This window comes from Pygocentrus nattereri, chromosome 4, assembly GCF_015220715.1.
Source record: "Pygocentrus nattereri isolate fPygNat1 chromosome 4, fPygNat1.pri, whole genome shotgun sequence".
Classification (NCBI taxonomy): Eukaryota; Metazoa; Chordata; class Actinopteri; order Characiformes; family Serrasalmidae; genus Pygocentrus; species Pygocentrus nattereri.
In genome coordinates, this window is record NC_051214.1 from 45,767,807 (window position 1) to 45,787,388 (window position 19,582).

Sequence of the window (19,582 nt, forward strand, 5' to 3'; positions counted from 1 at the left end):
GGAACTCTTAAAGCTTCAGCACCAAGAGATTTTGGAAAATTCATGCTCCCAACTTTGTGGGAACAGTTTGGGGACGGCCCCTTCCTGTTCCAACATGACTGCGCACCAGTGCACAAAGCCGGTCCATAAAGACATGGATGAGCCAGTTTGGTGTGGAAGAACTTGACTGGCCTGCACAGAGTCCTGACCTCAACCCGACAGAACACCTTTGGGATGTCTGGAAGAACGGTCAAAAATTCCCATAAACACACTCCTAACACTCCTGGAAAGCCTTCCCAGAAGAGTTGAAGCTGTTATCGCTGAAAAGGGTGGGGTGAGATCATATTAAACCCTATGGATAAACCCTATGGGACATCACTCAAGTTCATATGTGTGTGAAGGTAGACAACCGAATACTTTTGGCAATATAGTGTCTAGAGTTTTAATTAGCATTTATGGATGCAGTGGCACAGACAGTGTTTTTGGGAAGAGTTTCTGAGCCCATGCAGTTATTTCCACTACAGAATCATGTCTGTTTTAAAGCAGTACTGCCTGAGGGCCCAAAGATCTCGGCCAGCAAACACTGGTTTTTGGCCTTGTCCCTCACATACAAAGAGTCCTCCAGTTTCTTTGAGTCTTGAATGTTATTATGTACCGTAGATGATGAAAAGCAAGTTTTTTGCTATTTTACGTTGAGATGTTATTCTTGAACTGTTGCATTATTTGCAGTTTTTCACAGAGTGGTGAAGCCCTCCCCATCTTTACTTCTGAAAAACCTCTTTTTGATGCTCTTTTATACTCAAATCATGTTACTGACCTGTTGTCAATCAACCACCAGATGTTTTTTAACAATAAAATCTCAATTTCAACATCTGATATGTTGTCTTTGTACATATTTTCAATGAAATACAGGGGTTAAATGATTTGCACATCAGTCTATTTTGTTTTTATTTACATTTTGCACAGCATCCCAACATTTGGAAATGGGGTTATAAATTAAATGGCTATATCTGTGTTATAGACATTGTGACCCCTGGTTCCTATCAGCACCAAAGATATGGTTCTACAATGAACCATTTCACATCAAACCACTCTGAAATGGTTTACACCTCAACAATTAAATTATCTTGACATTTGATATGTTCTGCTATCTTCCCAACATTTTCCCCATAATATATTACACCTCCACTCAAAATTTTGCAATCACTGGTCTTTTTAAAAATTGCTGTTTTTTTAATTAAGTAATAACTTACACAGTGCAGTCTGAAATGCTATTAGCTAGACACTAGAAGGTGTTTTAAGATGTTTTGTTCTATATGTCAAGCTTTTTTGGGAACATCCAACAGTTACTGTTCATAGTTATTTCTTTAAAAGTTATTTTTAAGAAATGTTTTAATAAAAGTTTATCAACATTCTCAATGTCATACAGCTTCCTCAGTCATTAAAGAATGGTCTACAAATTTGTTCCTTCATTCTAGTCACATCAAAACTATTCCTTTTGCACAGCTTTATTTGAAATATGTGCTTTATTGAAATATGTGAAATTGTAGAAACATTTTTCTGCAACTTTTTTTTAAAATTGAAAACGGGGATACCAAACTTTTGGATAATAGAGATATAAGCAAATTAACTGCCACTAAAAGCAAGTTGCATTTAGAAAACTAAAAGGGCTTACATACCATCGACCGCAGACACTGTCCTTTACTCCACCATTACAAAAGGGTAAACGTTAGTGACAAGCTGGAACCTCACATTAAAATCGTTTCGCTTCCTACATGTAATTATGACTTGATGGGATGTTCATGTACATTTCTTGCATTGAGAACTCATAACAATTCTGAAAGCACGTGAAAGCAGCAAAAGTGAAGTTGCACGAGATGGAATAAAAAACAAAAAACTGTTACCTGGATATCAGGTGTCCTTTCTGTGCGGACATCTGACACTTCGGTCACCTGCACTGTTGCTGAGCTTTGCTCCTCGTGTGAAGAAGACGATAAAGCAGAAAACACTGCAGTTTCCATGTTCTCTGGTGTGAACTTTGCAGCTGAATTGTCCTCAGGAGCCTGTGCACACCATAACAACACACAGCTGTCTATAAAAATGCACATTTCAATACTACACAGTTTGTGACACCATTTTTATGTGGACTTTAAAGTGCCTGAATAAACATACCAGTTTAGGAGTACTGAGGTTGTCCTCCAGACTTGCAGACTGGACTATAATACGGGGAACATTCTGTGAAGGGTTTAACAAAAGAGTTCATAATGCAACGTTTTCATGAACTTCTCAAAACGTCGACAAAATATTTGGCAAATGACTCAAATTTGTCTCTCATATGTCTCTCATATCATTATGTTCCATCTCTTATTTGATTTCTCAATGTACAGCTGTTAAAACCTGTGATCATTTCTGACATCCACAATCAGATAATTACAAACAAGGGTTTAACCCCTTAAACTGCAGGTTTTGTATTCAGTTCTTAAATCATACTAGCCTTGTTATTCAGTGTCTACCACAAAACTACTAAGTTAGGTAATTATGCAGGAGAGAAATGATGTGGGTCTACGTGTGCTTCCTTGCAGTTTAAGGGGCTAAACAGACTGTTGAGCAGATTTACTGGACACTGAAAGTATTTTAGATTTTTTTATTTTATCAGAATTCATGCTGAAACCATCAAAACAAAAGCATGAAAAATTCCTCGTACTTGCAGATAAAACTGGTACAATATTTTGATTTAGGTGCATCTTCAAACAAAAAGCATTTTGATTTAAGTGTTGTGAAGCGAACACATACTGAACCTCCCCCAAACAGGTCAACCACTACTACTCTGTCCCTCTCAGGCTCCTCCTTATCCACCTCAGAGAACATCACCTGTAAAAGAATCACTATCACCTCTCCAAGCCAGAATATAGACCTTGTGAAACGTATCTCCTAACATTGCCTTAATATTCAGTTTTAACCTTAATCCATAATTAAGGTCACCACCCATGGTTCTTTGGACTAACTCAGAAGTGCTTATGGGTGTTCATTACCCGCAGAGTGCGGACGTCAGGAGAGGCCATGAGGAACTTATCATTTTCTTGATTGTTATCTTGAAATCACAAGTTAACTATCTTGTGATCTCAAGACAACAAAGTTGATCTTAAAATAACACTATCTTGTGATTTCAAGAAAGCGAAGTTATCTTGAGATAACTATCTTCTGATCTCACAATAATGAAGTTATTATCTTGAGATCACAAGCTAACTATCTTGTGACCTCAAGATAAAGTTATTAACTTGAGATCACAAGCTAACTATCTTGTGACCTCAAGATAAAGTTATTAACTTGAGATCACAAGCTAACTATCTTGCGACCTCAAGAAAAAGTTATTAACTTGAGATCACAAGCTAACTATCTTGTGACCTCAAGATAAAGTTATTATCTTGAGGTCACAAGATAGTTAGCTTGTGACCTCAAGATAAAGTTATTATCTTTAGATCACAAGCTAACTAGCTTGTGACCTCAAGATAAAGTTATTATCTTGAGATCACAAGCTAACTAGCTTGTGACCTCAAGATAAAGTTATTATCTTGAGATCACAAGCTAACTATCTTGCGATCTCAAGATAACAATCCAGAAAATTATAGCGACTCTTGGCCTCTCAGGACTTCTGCAACAGAAAGAAAGCACTTTTGAGATTCATGTGTGTGAAATTATTTTCTAAACATTACGAAGAACAAATAAATTAACGAGTATGGAAGATGTTAACTTTCTGGTACAGTATGTTTACTAGAATGCATAAAATATACTGGTCACACTGGTAAAAACATTCAAAAAGGTAAAAATATAAGACTCTAACATTTGTTAATGTAAGAATCTATTAACAGGTACTAAGTCTGAATTTTAATTCGGTCATTTCAGACTATATTTCTGTTGGTCCATTCATCATGAAATATTCACACAATGCAAAGGGCAGCATGTGTTTTCAAATGTCTACAGTAAACAATTCATGTAAGGGAGCCTTACCTGCTGCTGTAAGACAGGAGGGGCACTCAGGTCTTTCTTCTCTTCTTTTTTAGGGAACAGGGACTTTAGCATTTTGGGCATTGGTGTCACCAACGCTTTAACTGGGGAGAAATAAGAAGCAGCCAGTCCTGAAAGTCCTGTGAGGATGGTGGGAAGAGTAAGAGAGTGGCAGAGAGCAGGGAGAGTTTGCAGAGAGAGAAAGAGAGCAGAGACCCGATTTAGGAAAAACCAAAAGAGGAAACCAAGAAAGACGCAATAACACGAGCAAAAAAAGCCCCCAGCCAGACCGCAATAGAGAAACAGAGCATCATAAAACTGAAGATTTTATTACTGACCCAATAAAGCAATATAAAAAAAAATAAAAATAAATCACTCTTCCTGTCCTCTACCTCAAACATTAGCAGTCGGCTATTTTTACACTTGAGCTATGAAGTTAATTAAGCAAATTAAGCTATTGCTAATTACTAATAGATAATGAAAGCTTACATCCCACCAATTAGCACTGTGTTAATTGCATGTATAAATCATCACACGCCTGCCTCAAACTGTGCAGAGTCGTTCAGTATCTCTAAAGACTTGCTTTAACTGGTTTCTCACTCTGTGTGATACTTATCAATAACACATCGAGTAATCTGGCAACTCACGGTTTGATTTCAGGCCAGATTGATTTTTTTTCTATATCATACAGTATGAATTTCCCTCTGTTTACCAACCAGGAGTATTAGCTTGATTGAAGTTGTTAAATCTATATACTGTTAGAAGATATAGAAGATAAATAGATATATAGAAGATACAATAGAAGAATTTCTTGCATATATTAGAAATGTGTGTGTGTGTGTGTGTGTGTGTGTGTGTGTGTGTGTGTGTGTGTCAATCACAGTCATATGCAAAAGTTTGGGTCCTGTCAAAATGACGTGTTCTGTTGATTTTAAGTAAAAATAACACATCTTCCACAAAAAACACTAAAACAACACGTTTAAAACATTTAGGAATTTAACATGTTTGAAATAAAAACTAAAATGTGTCTTGTGCAAAAGTTACAGCACATTTTATATTTTGTTTTTCTCCCCAATAAGTTAAACTCAACTAAACTCACAGAATTTAACTTTGTTCCCTGTAGAGGAGGCGTTAACTTATTATCAACAAAACAGGTGTTCAAACATTTTAATCCGACTCATTTAAAACATTTAATCCGTGTTTTGTTAGAGGTTTTCAGTGCTGAGCCTGTATGAAAGACTAACTATGGCATTATGAATCAATTTATAAACTTTCAAGAGAGAATCGTAAATCCATCTCCCCACTGCTTAATGTCATAGTGGCAGTTATAAACCACCTCTAGCTCGAGTGCAAAACGAAAGAACAAAAGAATTTAACATGTGAACACTAAAACCTGTCTTGGCTGATCGACTGCCTCTACCATCTGAACACAAACCATAAAAGTGAAGATAAAGTGAACTGGAAAAAAGTGCAGCCCTCAAGCTCAGTGCACAGGTTTATAGCGGGAGGTGGATAAAGTGGGTTACCTGGCTCTGGGTTCTGGCTTTGGGACAGTTCAGAATGAGATGATGTGCTTTTTATAGATGGATGTGCTGCAGAAATATCCTGGTGTTTCTCCCAAACACCCTAAAACCAGAGATCATGGAGGGACATTAAGAGAATAAACTCTACACTGTTATTTTTGAATATTTGGTATAATTATAAGTATAATTATTTATAAAAATAACCTGAATAAACAAATGTGACTGGATGGCTTATTTACACAGTTGTGGTACATATACAGTAAAAACAATACATTAAACATGTGTTTTTTATTTTACATTTGAAAATAGCCTGACAGTTTTAGATGCCAAACTAAGCATCCAGGGTGGTCAGGAAGATCCAGGAAAAGGTCAAATATTCCAACAAAAACCGATGAAGCAGCTGTTTGGTAGGGAATACTATAATGAGTAGTGGGAAAAAAAACACAAGACACTTTTGTAACCGAAAAAGAGAAGCTGCTCTACTTGCCACATAGAAAATCTAAAAACAAGAAGGCTTTGTTGCTGCTATGCTTAGCTTGAATGTCCATGAACACATGATGCACCCATCCTTTTTTCAGATATAAATAAAGCATCTTCACTTCTTGGTTAGATAAGTGCCTTGTGTTTTTCCAACTGTTCAGCTTGATGATTTTATTTTTCGGTGCATAGTTTATTGATCATAAATGATCACAAGTTATTTTAAGTAACAAGTCATTTGAACCATCAATTACATTCATTATAATTTTTAGCTTCTAAATTCGCTAAAATTGGCTCCTTTAATTAAAAAATACACAAAGTCTTACTTTATTGACACCAGGCTCATGGTTGAAGGAAAGATCTTGCTTGCTTCCAGACAGCTGGAAACAGTACAGAAGAGGTAAGATATTACTGATGTGTTGGATGTGTCTAGCAAAAATCCTTAAAAATGATCCAGTTTTACAGTGTTAATCACTCACCCTGTGTACATTAGGGGAACTCAGGCAGCGCCTGCGATTTTTCCCTTTGTTAGCAAGCTGCTCCTTCACGGTCACCTCCTGCACACATACACACATAGTGTGTTAAAACATGGAAAGGTTCCTGAAGTGAGGATCTTTTTGCTGGTCCTCACACGAAAAGGTGCTGTTTTCACCACAAATTCACCAAAAAACACAACTTTATAGTATTACTATAATTACTATAGTAACAAAGACACACAAGTATAGTGAGACCTGTGTGTGTGTGTGTGTGTGTGTGTGTGTGTGTGTGTGTGTGTGTGTGTGTACACATATATACACACAATTCTACTGAATTATTTCAAACTGATCTAATCTGTTACGTAATATTGTAATTTTTAATGGTTTATTGATTTAATGGCTTTTAGTACCTTCTTTTTATTAAAGTTTACTATTATGATTTTATTTCTATATTATAAAATTGTATAGTACCCAACTTCTCAATCCCTGATTTCTGTATTCCTCAGCTACAGTGTAAATGAGGATTCTAGGTTTAAATAAAGGTATTAAACAAACACACACACACACACACACACACACACACACACACACACTATTAAGCATATAACACTATTTTGTCCTAAACCCTAATGACTAAATTTATACTTGTGAAAATGATATTTTATTGTTCTTTTTAAAGATAATTTTTGATTTCTTTGAAAGTTATAAGATTTAGATTCATGCGTTTAATTAAAAAAAAATGTTGTCCTGCATTTCATGGCACTAAACACAAAAGAGTTTTTGTTTGTTGGCAATGTCTTATTTTAGCCACATCCCTGCATTTTTAAAAATTGAGACTGCATCCCTGTCCCTCATGGCCACATGGTGAGCAGTTAGAAGTAAATGTGTCTCAAAGTCTGAAAATCATTGTGGAACACTGAACTGTCATTACTGAGAAATGCAATTAAATAGTCATCATGTTTTAATTAAAATATTATGATTTTAGTGGTGTACATCTGTTTAAAGCTGTGTTTGCTAGTCCTGTACTGGCTAGTGTTTTTGAGTTCTGCTCAAAATAACCTAAAATTGTCACTACTGGAACCATCACCACTGAAACATTTTTCAAGGTTTTGGTAGAGTTGTGACTGTTTTAGTAGCGACAAAATAGAAAAAGTCCACGTCAGTTAAAAGTGCGAAATGTGTTTTTCATTCTATCGTTGAACCAGTTTGGCAGAATGATCCATATCTGTGCCCCTACCTGTCTGAGTCGGTCCAGAGTGAGGATATTTTCCACAGCTAGAACGCTGTGCAGGTACTTCTCTATGGCCGCCTCGCTGTCCTCTGCTGGTTTTTCTGCGCTGGCTGCCAGCTTGGCCAGCATCTCAGTGTCCTCCGGACCCTGCATGTCCTACAAGAGCAATAAAAACTTATGCACCAAATGCCAAATCTTTACTGAAACTGAAATCCAGGACACACGGCTGAAAACTGAAACCAAAAGAAAGTTCTTTAATATATAATTTGATATTATATTGATGCTTATGCCTTTGAACTAACGTAGTAATGCTGACGATGCTTCAACCGTGATAAGAGTCCTATTGGGAAAGAGAACTGAGACAACTAATTTCATTTTTAACAGCTTGCTGAATGTTTTTAATTATTAAAAGTTGTAAAATTATGAAAATATCATGCTTCATGGTTTCCAAAAGACCAATATAACATCAAAAACACCTCAATTTCATATCATAACATGGAATAATACATTTTCCTCACTTTCTGTGAATGAAATAATTTGATGTTATATGTAAATGCTGTTAAAGTTTCAAAGCGTACCTTCCCACCCTAGTCTATACAGTCCATACATGAAATGTAAGCTGCATAGCCAGCTTTAAATTCACTGATTTTGTGATGTCACAACAAGCCATTCACATATATCCAGCTAGTCATCTCTGCTAATTCACACTCAAGTAAAGAGTTCTAGTCTGAACAAGGAATAATAAAGGGTGGCCAATCAAAACAGAGCTCATTTACGTATATATCAGATTTAAAGATATGTTTAATTCTAAGGGCTACATAATTGTCATGTAAAATGAATTGTTTAATTATGACTGTGTTTGGTACATAAAGGAATACAAACATAAATGACTTTAATAAACCTTGTACCTTCAAAAATTTGGTTCTTTAATAAAAATAAAAGAACTCTCAACTAGCACTCTTTAAGAGATGAAACAGCCATGAACCTCAGCATGTTTACAGTAACTTTAAAAACACGAGGGAAAAAATTTATTACCAAAAAGATCCTGAGTTACTCTTATAAGTATTATTCATGTGATTTCCATAAAGCAGAGTCTAAAAAGAGAACTTGCTTTTATTGCAGCAGTGTATCGTCAGCTGTCCTTTCTAACCAAGTTATCTGAGATAAATATAATTTAAAACTACAAAAACTGTCTCAGTGTCCTCATGAGGAGAATCAGTGTCCTCCAGCAGTTACAATAAACAAGCCTAGGGCACGTGTGAGTCACAGGACAGGAGCTCATAACAGAGAGAAATCAGTACCCCTGGTATGTTGGAGACGACTTCGAAGGTGACCCCACAGCCAGGGATAGTGCTCCGCTGAGATATCCGCTTCAGCAAGCTTTTAGCAAATCCCTGCAGCAGAAAGCAAAATGTTACCACTTACATATGCAAATCTGTTTTAAGAAGGGGGAAGAACGTATGGGTTTGTGATGGGTGTCTGAGAAGCTCTGCCCACACAGCTTCACGAATTGTCTGATGTATATTTTATTTTATTTGATCTCAATTATCATTACATTCATTGGCTACCATACATGTTTATCAAGCTAAATACTAGCTTGTCATCAGAAGCAAGCAACTGCCTGCTTTGCCCCACCTGAGCCTCTCAGAGCCAGACACAGTCTACAGTTCACTACCAGTTCACAGTCTTTAAAAGATATTCAAACTCACGTTACCCTTCCAGTGGCTGCTGAACTGCACTCTTGATTCTTCAAGGGTTCTTTAGTAAAGCATTTCTATATACAGCACCCAAAAAGGGGTCTTCTACTGTATACAAAATATTAACCATTCCATCTTTTATCTATTATCGCTTATTTTGTTTTCTATTTTATTTTGTACAACAAACTCATGGAATCAAACAATGCAATGCTATGCTTACAATTTTTTAAAAATCTGTAAATTATACTGTTTTACGTTGCAAGGCCTCGATTTGTTTGCCCAGTGATGTGGAGCACGGTTGATCGGTTTGTCACTCAAACAGCTCCTTTCTGTCAAAGCAGGCAGTTCTTAGCCATGGATGAAAGAGAGATGAAACATTCCAAGCTCTTTAATGATAGGCAGTAGTCTGGCTTGCTAGACTACAGGCCAACAAGTGCAGGGCAAGGGCCAGCATGATGTCCCTGGCTGACAATATGACCGACCTGTCGTGCAGTGAGGTTGACGCAGATGCGTTTGCGTAGGACTAGCTGCATCTGAGCTGGGTGGCTGAGGACGACGACCACACGCACAGTGAGATACACACGCTGCTCCGGACCCCCACCACGACTCAGCTCAGCACACTCATGCATCGTACAGTCCCACGAAGCCTCTGCTTTCACCTGCACACAATGTAGCATGTAAGTTGGGTCTGTCATAGTACACAGTGATATTACTATATATAAATAACAATCATCTGTGTGTGGTTCACTGTTATGATTATCAGCATGATATATTTTGTAACAGATTACAGAATAGTACAGTATAGCGAGTCTGTAACACGATGCTGCTCTTCTTACTGCTGTGTCGCGGTGCTTAACAATCTGTAGCTCAAAGAAGTCGTCATCATCCTCTCCACTCAGAACTGCGTCCAAACCTCCAGCCGGCGGAACAGACACGCCATCATAAAAATCATCAGCTGTGGATACACAACAGAAGAACAGGGTCTTAAAATAGGGGTCTGGATGGCCACAGCACTGCAGGGTGTAATGCTTCTTATCATTTTAACTCTATCAGCTGACCACTAAGGTGTTCATAAATTGAACGGGATAAAAGTGCTGTGGCCCTCCAGTACACAGATTTGACACTCCTACTTGTCAAGCACAGTATTTAAGCAAATATATGTGAATGATGAACCATAAAGGATCTACATTAAACCAATAATTTGACTAAATGATTTGACCAATTTACCAACGATCCCTTTTTTCAGTTTTTCTCTGGCTATGAGGTTGTTGCAGCGAAAAAGTAATGAAGCTTACATCCCACCAGATATGGGCATAACTTTTTGTGCTGGGGGCAACAGCATGACCAGATTCTCATATAAACCAACATTTTCTAGCAAAATTTGGGTTTAGACTACATATTATTCTCTTACATGTTTGCAACTCAACTTCAAGGTAGCTTGGTTTCTAACTTTTTTTTTTCATTAAAACAACATTAAAAAAATAGAAAGTTAAAGTTTCCATCATTCCCTTACTGTTGCCATGTCTAACAAGCTGGGTTATACACTTTCAGTGTTACCTGAGCTAGCTTGTAAGCAGTTGTCCATTTCTGTGCTATTTATACTAAATGTTTTCTGCTTTGTCACCGTACCTTTACAAATATTTAATTGGAACTTATTCCATATTATTCTTAATAATAATAATATGTCTTAATAATCTTTATCATGCCAAATTCAATCACTGCACTCACCCTGGTCAAAGCTGCTATTTTCATTTCTTATTTATTATCAATGCAATGCATAGCTGCCAGAGTGAGTCACTGTAATGATGAGGAGTGACTGTAAACGCATTTCTGCACATTCGTATTGGTGAGCCATGATTTAGGCATGCAGTTACGACAATGCTAATTGGTGGGGGGTATAAGCTTTCATTACTTGTTAGCTACATTGGCCTTGTAGCCTGTGAACTTTAACGTGTTTGTAATTAAGCCTGAACCCACCACTAAGATCCAGGAAGAGGACAGGAATGTGTGTCTCCATTCCAGGAACAGGGACCCTGCAGGAAACAGATCATTAGTTATTCAGGAACGACCAGTCAGGTTCTGAGATGTATTTCATCTACTGTATTTATATTGCAGCACTGACCACTGCGCTGGAGATCCAGGAATGCCGCTGCCAGCAGAGGGCACCAGCACTGCGTTCCTCTCCTCAGTCAGAGTCAAACGACACTCCAAAAACTGAGACTCCCTCTCTACATCATCCTCAGACTTATCTACAGAGCGAGAGAGAGAGCGAGAGAGAGAGAGAGCGAGAGAGATTAGAGAAGAGAGAGAAGGTGGCTTATATGTAAAGAAAGTTAGAGACGAAAGAGACAAAGAGGAGAGAAAAAGAAGGGAAGATGGGAGGAAATGAGAGGAAAAAGAAAAACATCAAGGAGAGAAACTCAGAGGAACAAAAAAAAAAATCTGCATTCATCAGACAAACTTCAATCTGCTGTTAATATCAGTTAACAACAGCTGTTTTAAAGTTCATGATAAAATAATGAAATGTAAAATATTAAGTGTGTTAAGTTCACTTACAATCAAAAACAGGTAATCTGATAGGGAATGTTCACACTTCTGCATACGAGAGTCTAAATAAACCTGACTTGACTGTGTTTCTCAGTGTTGAGTCTGCGATTACTTGCCTGGTTTGGAGACGAGTTTCTGTAGATGCTGGTCCAAATACTCCTGTCTTTTAGTGAGAGCTGTCAGCCACTGAGCTCTCATTCGCTCCAAATCCTTCTCCTAGAGATATCAGCACCCAGAAAACACCAGGAAACATCAAAGAACATCCAGAACACATCAGAAAACATCCAAACACATCAGCATTACTATGTAATCCTCGCTTCACATGTAGACTAGAGTCATTCCATAAAGACATCATTCTCCACATTAAAGTTACCTGATAGCTGTCCATTTCTTCATCTCCCACCTATATGGAAAGAGACAGATCACTGGTCAAAAACACTTCTACAAAGAATATGTCTGGGGGAAATGTGTGTCTAATTTAGAATATGCAAATCTGCACCACTTTAGTTCATTTAGTTCACTTTTAAACGACACTTTTATTCTGCATCAACTTCTCTATTACTTGCAATGTATGAATACGACGATATTTCTCCAGCATGTGTGTCTAATGCTTAAGGCTTCAGGCTTTTTGACGTATTATTAATGTTTCCTCTGATTGTCTCTATCCATCTTGCTGGACGTCCTCCTCCTATTTTACCTTCACCTGTTCCATACATCATTGTTTTCCGATGAATCGATTCTTCTAAGAATATGTCCAAGATTAGAACTTCAGTTCAGTTATATGGGCTTCAAGTGAATCATAAAAAAGTATGTTTATACATATATACACATGCACAAAGTTTGGGAGCCACTGCTCTACAGAAATAAATATAAATGACAGCAATTGAATCAGAAGTGTGTGTGTTGGGTGATGAGTGTGAGATGCGTCTCACCCGGGGGACTGGACGGACCTCCACATTGCCCACAGACACACTGAGTACACTGTCCACCATGAGGGGCATGGTACCTGAGTCATGCACCGAGCGCACCTCCACCTGGATACGCCGAGATTGACCCTGCATACACACACAAATGCAACATTCACAGTTGTGCACACACAGAAAGTCACAATGATCCAATGACCTGTGATCCAATTATAACACTTGTGTCATTTCTATACCAAAAACAAGCAGAAGTCTTTATCGCATTAATATTTTCCAACCTCCCGTTTTCCTTTAAGTTTCTGTTACTGTGTCTTTTAGACTGATATGTGGTTGCAAATATTTGTCCACCCCTGGTAAAATAACAATTTCTGCTTATTTGCTGGAGTTCATATACTGAAAGAAACATAAAATATGAAATGTGCCAAAAACATTTTATGTGTGACGTTAAACTAAAGCAAATAAACAGAAATTGTGCACTACAATGTGCAGAAGCGCGTTCTCTTCAGAGGATGTGTTAACCGATTTTCTCTTAGAAAATCTATAAAAACATGCAATCTCACCAGAGGTGGGCAAACTTTTGCATATGACTGCATATTTAAACTAGCTCTGTTCTGATGAACTGTTCTGTACTGTACCTGGTTCAAAAAGCAGTCCAGGCTGAAAAGTAAAACAAACTGTCAAGTCCAGACTGAAATGCTCAGAGACGTCACAACAAAGAAGCTTCAGGTACTTGTTGGATAATAATATATAAATAATCCACTGCTCTACAGAAATAAATATGAATGACAGCAATTTAAACAGAAGTGTGTGTGTTGGGTGATGAGTGTGAGATGGTGTCTCACCATTCATTCATGCCACTCATTCATGCCACTCATTCATGCCACTCATTCATGCCACTCATTCATGCCACTCATTCATGCTTGGTGTGCTTGTGACACAAAATGTTACATATAAAAGATATAAAAAGTGGAACTGGACAAATATCAGGACATATAAGCTAGTTAGATAAGTATCGGTACTTGGTATCAGCCATCAAAGTGGTTTTGGTGCATCCTTAACAGTACGCCGGTGGCAATGAATTTCCGTTCTATTCCAAATAGCTATCCTTGTGTTGATTGTATGCAATTCTGCAAACCATTTTTAATCTGTCTGATGGAAACACAGATTTTGGAAATAATTACTCTACACACTATGACAAGTCATTGCCTTACAACTTTAAACGTCTGGGACTGGTAAGTTTGCATGTCAGTCAGATGGTCCTTTCCTGTCAAAATAGGCATTTCTTTGCCACGTTGATCATCAAAATATACCAGATTTGAATCTGGCTTGCGAGTGTGAACTACAGCAGAGTGGAGCACACACACCTGCCGGAGCTGGAAGATTCCTCCTGTGCGAACATCTTTAGCAGGAACGACTTCCACAGGGACAAACTCTCCACCCTCATTCAGCTCCAGCACCTGCACCCACAGCTCCAGTCTTCTCATCACCTCACTCCACCTGAGACACCAGCAGCACAGTCACCCACATACAGATACACATGCAGGTTCTTTGACATAATCACTTATTCTAAACTGCAGAAAGTGCTCTTTAAATGTGTTTATTGCAAAATGTTTTCTAAAATTATTCTATTATTTATTTTGATATTTTTTTTGCTGTCAGTCACATAATAATAATAATAATAATAATAGCAATGACAATAATGATAATAATATTAATAGTACTATGACGATTATATCATAACGATTGACGATTAAACATAATATTATTATCACATAGTTTAAGTAAAAGAATTGTCAATATAATATTAATTAACTGTTGAACTAACAGTAATAACAACTGTTATATAATAATAATTATTATTCTAAACCCTCCCACTCAGTGAACCAGGTCATAATTGTGTACCTCTCTCTGAGGGAGCGGGTTTTGGCCTGGATCACCCCCAGGTCCCACAGAGCCAGGTTTCGACGGGGGTTGGCCAGTTTGTGCCCATAAACCTCTATAGCCACGGCTCCCTCAGCCAGGAACTCGATCAGATCTTCAGTTACCATCACCTCCAAATCCTAATGAGGCCGGGAGACAGAGCTGCACTGAGAACTGTACTTACACCAAACATTTCTACACTAATGAAAGTCGCGGTGCAGCAAAACAAAAAACTACTAACTGCTGGTCCAAGATCAATAAGCTTAACAGTGACTGATCAACTGGCATAAGTCAGTGATCAATCATTACGCCTAAAATCACAAACACACCTCATCAAAATAACAATTACAACAGGTTCTGAAATCTGTCTATGTAAAATGCTTGATACACACACACACACACACACACACACACATAAAATTGTTTTTTTTTATTTATAGTATTGGTTGAACAATTGTTTAATTGTGAGTTAACAGTTAATCTCTTAATTATTTACATCCCTGATACAAACATCAACATCCTTAGAAAAGCATGATAAAGTTCTGAATAATAGTACTGACACCAGGTTGCTAAAAGTTGCTCTATTAGAGATGTTTTACTAACTTTACAGCTGTCGAACACCACCAGGCACTGGGGGTCTTTGCTGCTGGGAGTGGACGGGACTGACAGGTCCACCTCTGGGGCAATAAACACTGGCTCAGCTTGACCCCAGAAATGATACTGACAGAACACAAAGTTGGACAGATGCTGAGGCAGTCCATTGGCCTGAGTCACCTTTATCTGAACACACAACACGGAGAGAGAGAGAGAGAGAGAGAGAGAGAGAGAGAGAGAGAGAGAGAGAGAGAGAGAGAGAGAGAGAGACAGAGAGACAGAGAGACAGAGAGACAGAGAGAGAGAGACAGAGAGAGAGAGAGAGAGAGAGAGAGAGAGAGAGACAGAGAGACAGAGAGAGAGACAGAGAGACAGAGAGAGAGAGAGAGAGACAGAGAGAGAGACAGAGAGAGAGAGAGAAAAAGACAGAGGGAGAGAAAGAGAGAGAGAGAGACAGAGAGAGAGACAGAGAGACAGAGAGAGAGACAGAGAGACAGAGAGAGAGAGAGAGAGACAGAGAGAGAGACAGAGAGAGAGAGAGAGAGAGACAGAGAGAGAGAGAGAAAAAGACAGAGAGAGAGAGAGAGAGAGAGAGAGAGAGAGAGAGAGAGAGAGAGAGAGAGAGAGAGAGAGAGAGAAAGAAAAAGATAGAGAGAGGGAGAGAAAGAAAAAGATAGAGAGAGGGAGAGAAAGAGAGAGAGGGAGTTGTTTCTTTATGATTACATATGAGATATTTGTGTCAGTTGAATGAACATGATGCACAGGGAATATGATGATGATGATGAGAGATGCTTGACAGCAGCCAGCATCCTATCATCAGCATCTTCATTTTAAATTTTATTATATAACATCGCTCTCAGAACAAAACCTCGCAATGATAAAAGGAGAAGGAAAAAGCATACTTTACTTTTAATGTAAGTAAATGGACTTTTTACCAAGTCATTTTGGGCCATTTCTTCATCAGGCACTTTCAAATTATGGCAAAAACTAAAAAACAACTAAAATGAGGTACAAGGTTTTGTTCCGACAGCAGCCATATATTAGATTTCAGTAGTAGGATGGAAAAGCAATAAGAACGTAAATAAGAAGATCGGTCGATTGAAGTCAATAGTAATTAATTAATAGTTATTAATTAAGGCAAAAGAAAATCCACACTACCCAAAATGTTATTGATCATCCTAGGCATGTTTAGTATCCAAAGTTTGCTTCTCTGGTTTTGGCCAATACCCCACCAATTACCTTCCTCATCCGCTAATACCTACCAACTAACATTCTCATTGGTATCAACTCAGGTCAAGTTATTAGATGCTCTCGAATAAACTAATTTATTACAGTATGACACACTGCTATCTACAAAAAGGCACTCAATGGCTGATACTTCTGTTTTTTGTTCAAGATGGATATGATGCATCATAACAACATTAACCTCATAGCTCCAGTGCAAAAACAACGACGCAAACTTCAGACACCAGGCATGTCTGTGTTGATCAACTACGTTTGGCATAACCAAAATAATCATATTATAAGAACATATTATTAATGCTACTTCATGACATATATTTTTGTAGTTATATTATTATTATACTGGTGTGATACAGTGGTGCTGTGGTGATGGTGATGTGGCGTTTTACCCTGCAGGTTAGTTTGCGTTCTTGTGTTTCTCCCTCGGCGCTGCGGTCAGTCTCCTCTCCTCCTGCTTCTGCCTCCAGCGTCCCACTCACCCTCTCTACCTCCACATGCAGACGCCCCGCCACCTGACCACATACACACAAATACAAACTTTCAGCACGTACGACCTGTGCAAATTTGAAGCAAGTACACCAGCTGTATATTTTCTTTAGTACATGCTCACTTCATAACATGTATTACGCTTTACTTTATCTTATTGTGAAGACCCGTAACCAGAGGTGGACGAAGTACACAAATCATGTACTTGAGTTAAAGTAGAGACACCCAAGGTAAAATATTACTCCAGTAGAAGTAGAAGTCCTTACTCTAGACCTCAACCTGAGTAAAAGTACTAAAGTATTTACCTTCAAATGTACTTAAGTATAAAGTAAAAGTACTAAAAGAGTAATTCTGGCTCTGATGTCCTGTTATCATTTTTATAACCAGACTGGCTTCATGAACTCATTTCAGGTGAAAGTCCTCCAGCGTCTCTCTTGGTAAACCAGTCTTTTAATAGATCGTCATTAATTAGTGACGCTGACGTCTATTAAAATGATCAGAAGCACAAAACACTGAAGGTAAACAGTTTCCATCAGGGAGAACCGAGTGGCTCTGAAATCACTTTTTACACACAAGCAAAGTTTCAGTTTCAGATTTATTTACAACTTAGTTCCAAGTTTAAGTTGAATAAAAACTGGCTTTAAACTCAGAATCACAGATGAGCTCCTTTACTATGTTGATCTGTAGGCGTCTGTTCATAAACATAAACCAGCCCAAACTCATTTACTATAAAATGAAATGGTGTTTGTAGAAATTCAGAAAAAAGCCGCGTCAGTCTCGACTGCATATGTGGACATATTTCTATATTGTGCTCTATTTACACAAAGTTAGGTTAGGTCATCATTTATGTTGAACAGACTCTCCCAAAGTTTTACGCTGCTGCGCTGACGTTGAACCGCGTGCTGCACTGGGTCGGTATGACCAACAGGTCAAAACCAGCTCTAAACAAAGTGACCGCTGGGCCCTGATTGGTGCTCTGGCTTTGCGCTTCTTTCGTTTTGACATGTTACGTTTTTATACACACAGAAACCAAAAGGAACGACAGATTTCTCAAAATGTAGGAGGAAAAAGTCGGATATTAGACTCTGAAATGTGGAGTGAAAGTAAAAAGTCGCCCAGAATGGAAAAACTTAAGTAAAGTACAGATACAGAAAAAACAACTTAAGTACAGTAATGAATTACATTTACTTAGTTACTGTCCACCACTGCCCGTAACCATTTAAGATCAATGCAAAAATGTGGCTATTTCTGTTTTAATCTACTGTTCTCCATAACTCAAATAATTTCTCAACACTGTTGTTATAAATTTGTAATTGCAGCATTTAACACAATTAAAAGACACACAGCTTTCACACACAGTTCACATCTCCTGTCTCACGCATACTCAGGAGCAACTGCCCACCTGTCCCTTTAAAATAAGGGTCCTTTTATGAGGTATAGCAAACAGAAAGCTTTGTTTCTACACAATATTATGTTTGGCTATGTGGACATGCAACTCTTCTGAAGATTTAAATGAGTTTAAGAGTATTTAACACAGGTAACACAGGTGGTCATCATAAAGTGTTATTCTGTTGTAATTACACAACTGGAGTCAAAGATGCTGCGTTTTTTGTGGCCTGACCCAAATACTGTTATAATATTGTGTTTAATTTTTTTTTGCACTCACCTCCCCCTTCTGGTTAATGATGGGTACTGCGTACTGTAGCTTAATGTCGAAGAACAGACAGGCCAAAAAGACGTTAGCTACACCAATCAGACTGTGGTTCTCCTGCTCATCAAAAAACGGATCAGCCCTCTTAAAGTAGGAACGCATCACCTGCAGGAAACAGAAACAGAGAGTGTAAGGATCTTGGGTCATTCCAACCCACACAGCCTTTAAAACTCATCCATGTCATCAGCGAATAGTAGAAAACTTAATGCTGCAGTACGGGATTGTCCTCGTCATAGTCCTTCCACTCCTGATAGAGCTCCCTCATGTCCACCAGTCTGTTCTCCATCTTCTCCATCGCCCAGATCTGCTTCCCTTTCCCTTTCCGTCTCACCTGAACGGCAGGCTCACTCAACACAGCATCTCTCTGAACACAAACCACCACAGCAACACATTTCCATTTACTAAGGTACAACATAACATCCCCCTTATATGTATAATCTGTCAGAATTAAAAGCCTGTACATTACTGTATATAGCTCTGCATATTGCATCATTTGAATCAGATTTTAAACAGGCCAATAACTATAGGCTTCTGATATTAAAGAACATGTGGACAACTTCTGTGACACTTCATTTCATATAAAAACGGAAAACACTGCAATGATATCTATACACAGTGCTGTGCAAAGGTTTAGGCACTGTGTATCTGTGTAGTGAGTGTTCACTTGCCAAGAAAATCAAGTGTGCTGGTGAGTGATTTGAAAAAAATCCATGTAATGGCTACTAGCATCCTGGATCAATCTGGAACCAAACTTTGTTCTTCAAACTTGCT

At 38.1% G+C, this 19,582-nt stretch overlaps 1 protein-coding gene across 5 annotated transcripts in view; it reads right to left on the reverse strand.

Moving 5' to 3' along the window:
• The window catches only part of kif13bb (kinesin family member 13Bb), a 55,467-nt gene that overhangs the window by 8,655 nt on the left and 27,230 nt on the right, over positions 1–19,582 (reverse strand). The window contains exons 19-40 of one of the 5 annotated variants that reach the window (XM_017695690.2): positions 19,029–19,175; positions 18,767–18,916; positions 17,004–17,126; positions 15,382–15,558; positions 14,761–14,918; positions 14,223–14,355; positions 12,868–12,990; positions 12,309–12,338; positions 12,052–12,151; positions 11,511–11,637; positions 11,366–11,421; positions 10,225–10,343; positions 9,871–10,047; positions 8,993–9,085; positions 7,698–7,847; positions 6,464–6,541; positions 6,311–6,364; positions 5,511–5,610; positions 3,988–4,088; positions 2,773–2,850; positions 2,152–2,214; positions 1,884–2,042 (exon numbers count right to left, since the gene is read on the reverse strand). In XM_017695690.2, coding sequence (XP_017551179.1) covers positions 1,884–2,042; positions 2,152–2,214; positions 2,773–2,850; positions 3,988–4,088; positions 5,511–5,610; positions 6,311–6,364; positions 6,464–6,541; positions 7,698–7,847; positions 8,993–9,085; positions 9,871–10,047; positions 10,225–10,343; positions 11,366–11,421; positions 11,511–11,637; positions 12,052–12,151; positions 12,309–12,338; positions 12,868–12,990; positions 14,223–14,355; positions 14,761–14,918; positions 15,382–15,558; positions 17,004–17,126; positions 18,767–18,916; positions 19,029–19,175 — 2,496 coding nt within the window. Of the gene's footprint in view, positions 1–1,883; positions 2,043–2,151; positions 2,215–2,772; positions 2,851–3,987; positions 4,125–5,510; positions 5,611–6,310; positions 6,365–6,463; positions 6,542–7,697; positions 7,848–8,992; positions 9,086–9,870; positions 10,048–10,224; positions 10,344–11,365; positions 11,422–11,510; positions 11,638–12,051; positions 12,152–12,308; positions 12,339–12,867; positions 12,991–14,222; positions 14,356–14,760; positions 14,919–15,381; positions 15,559–17,003; positions 17,127–18,766; positions 18,917–19,028; positions 19,176–19,582 lie in introns of those variants that run through there. The other 4 variants (XM_017695689.2, XM_017695692.2, XM_037538019.1 and 1 more) reach the window with 4 other exon arrangements.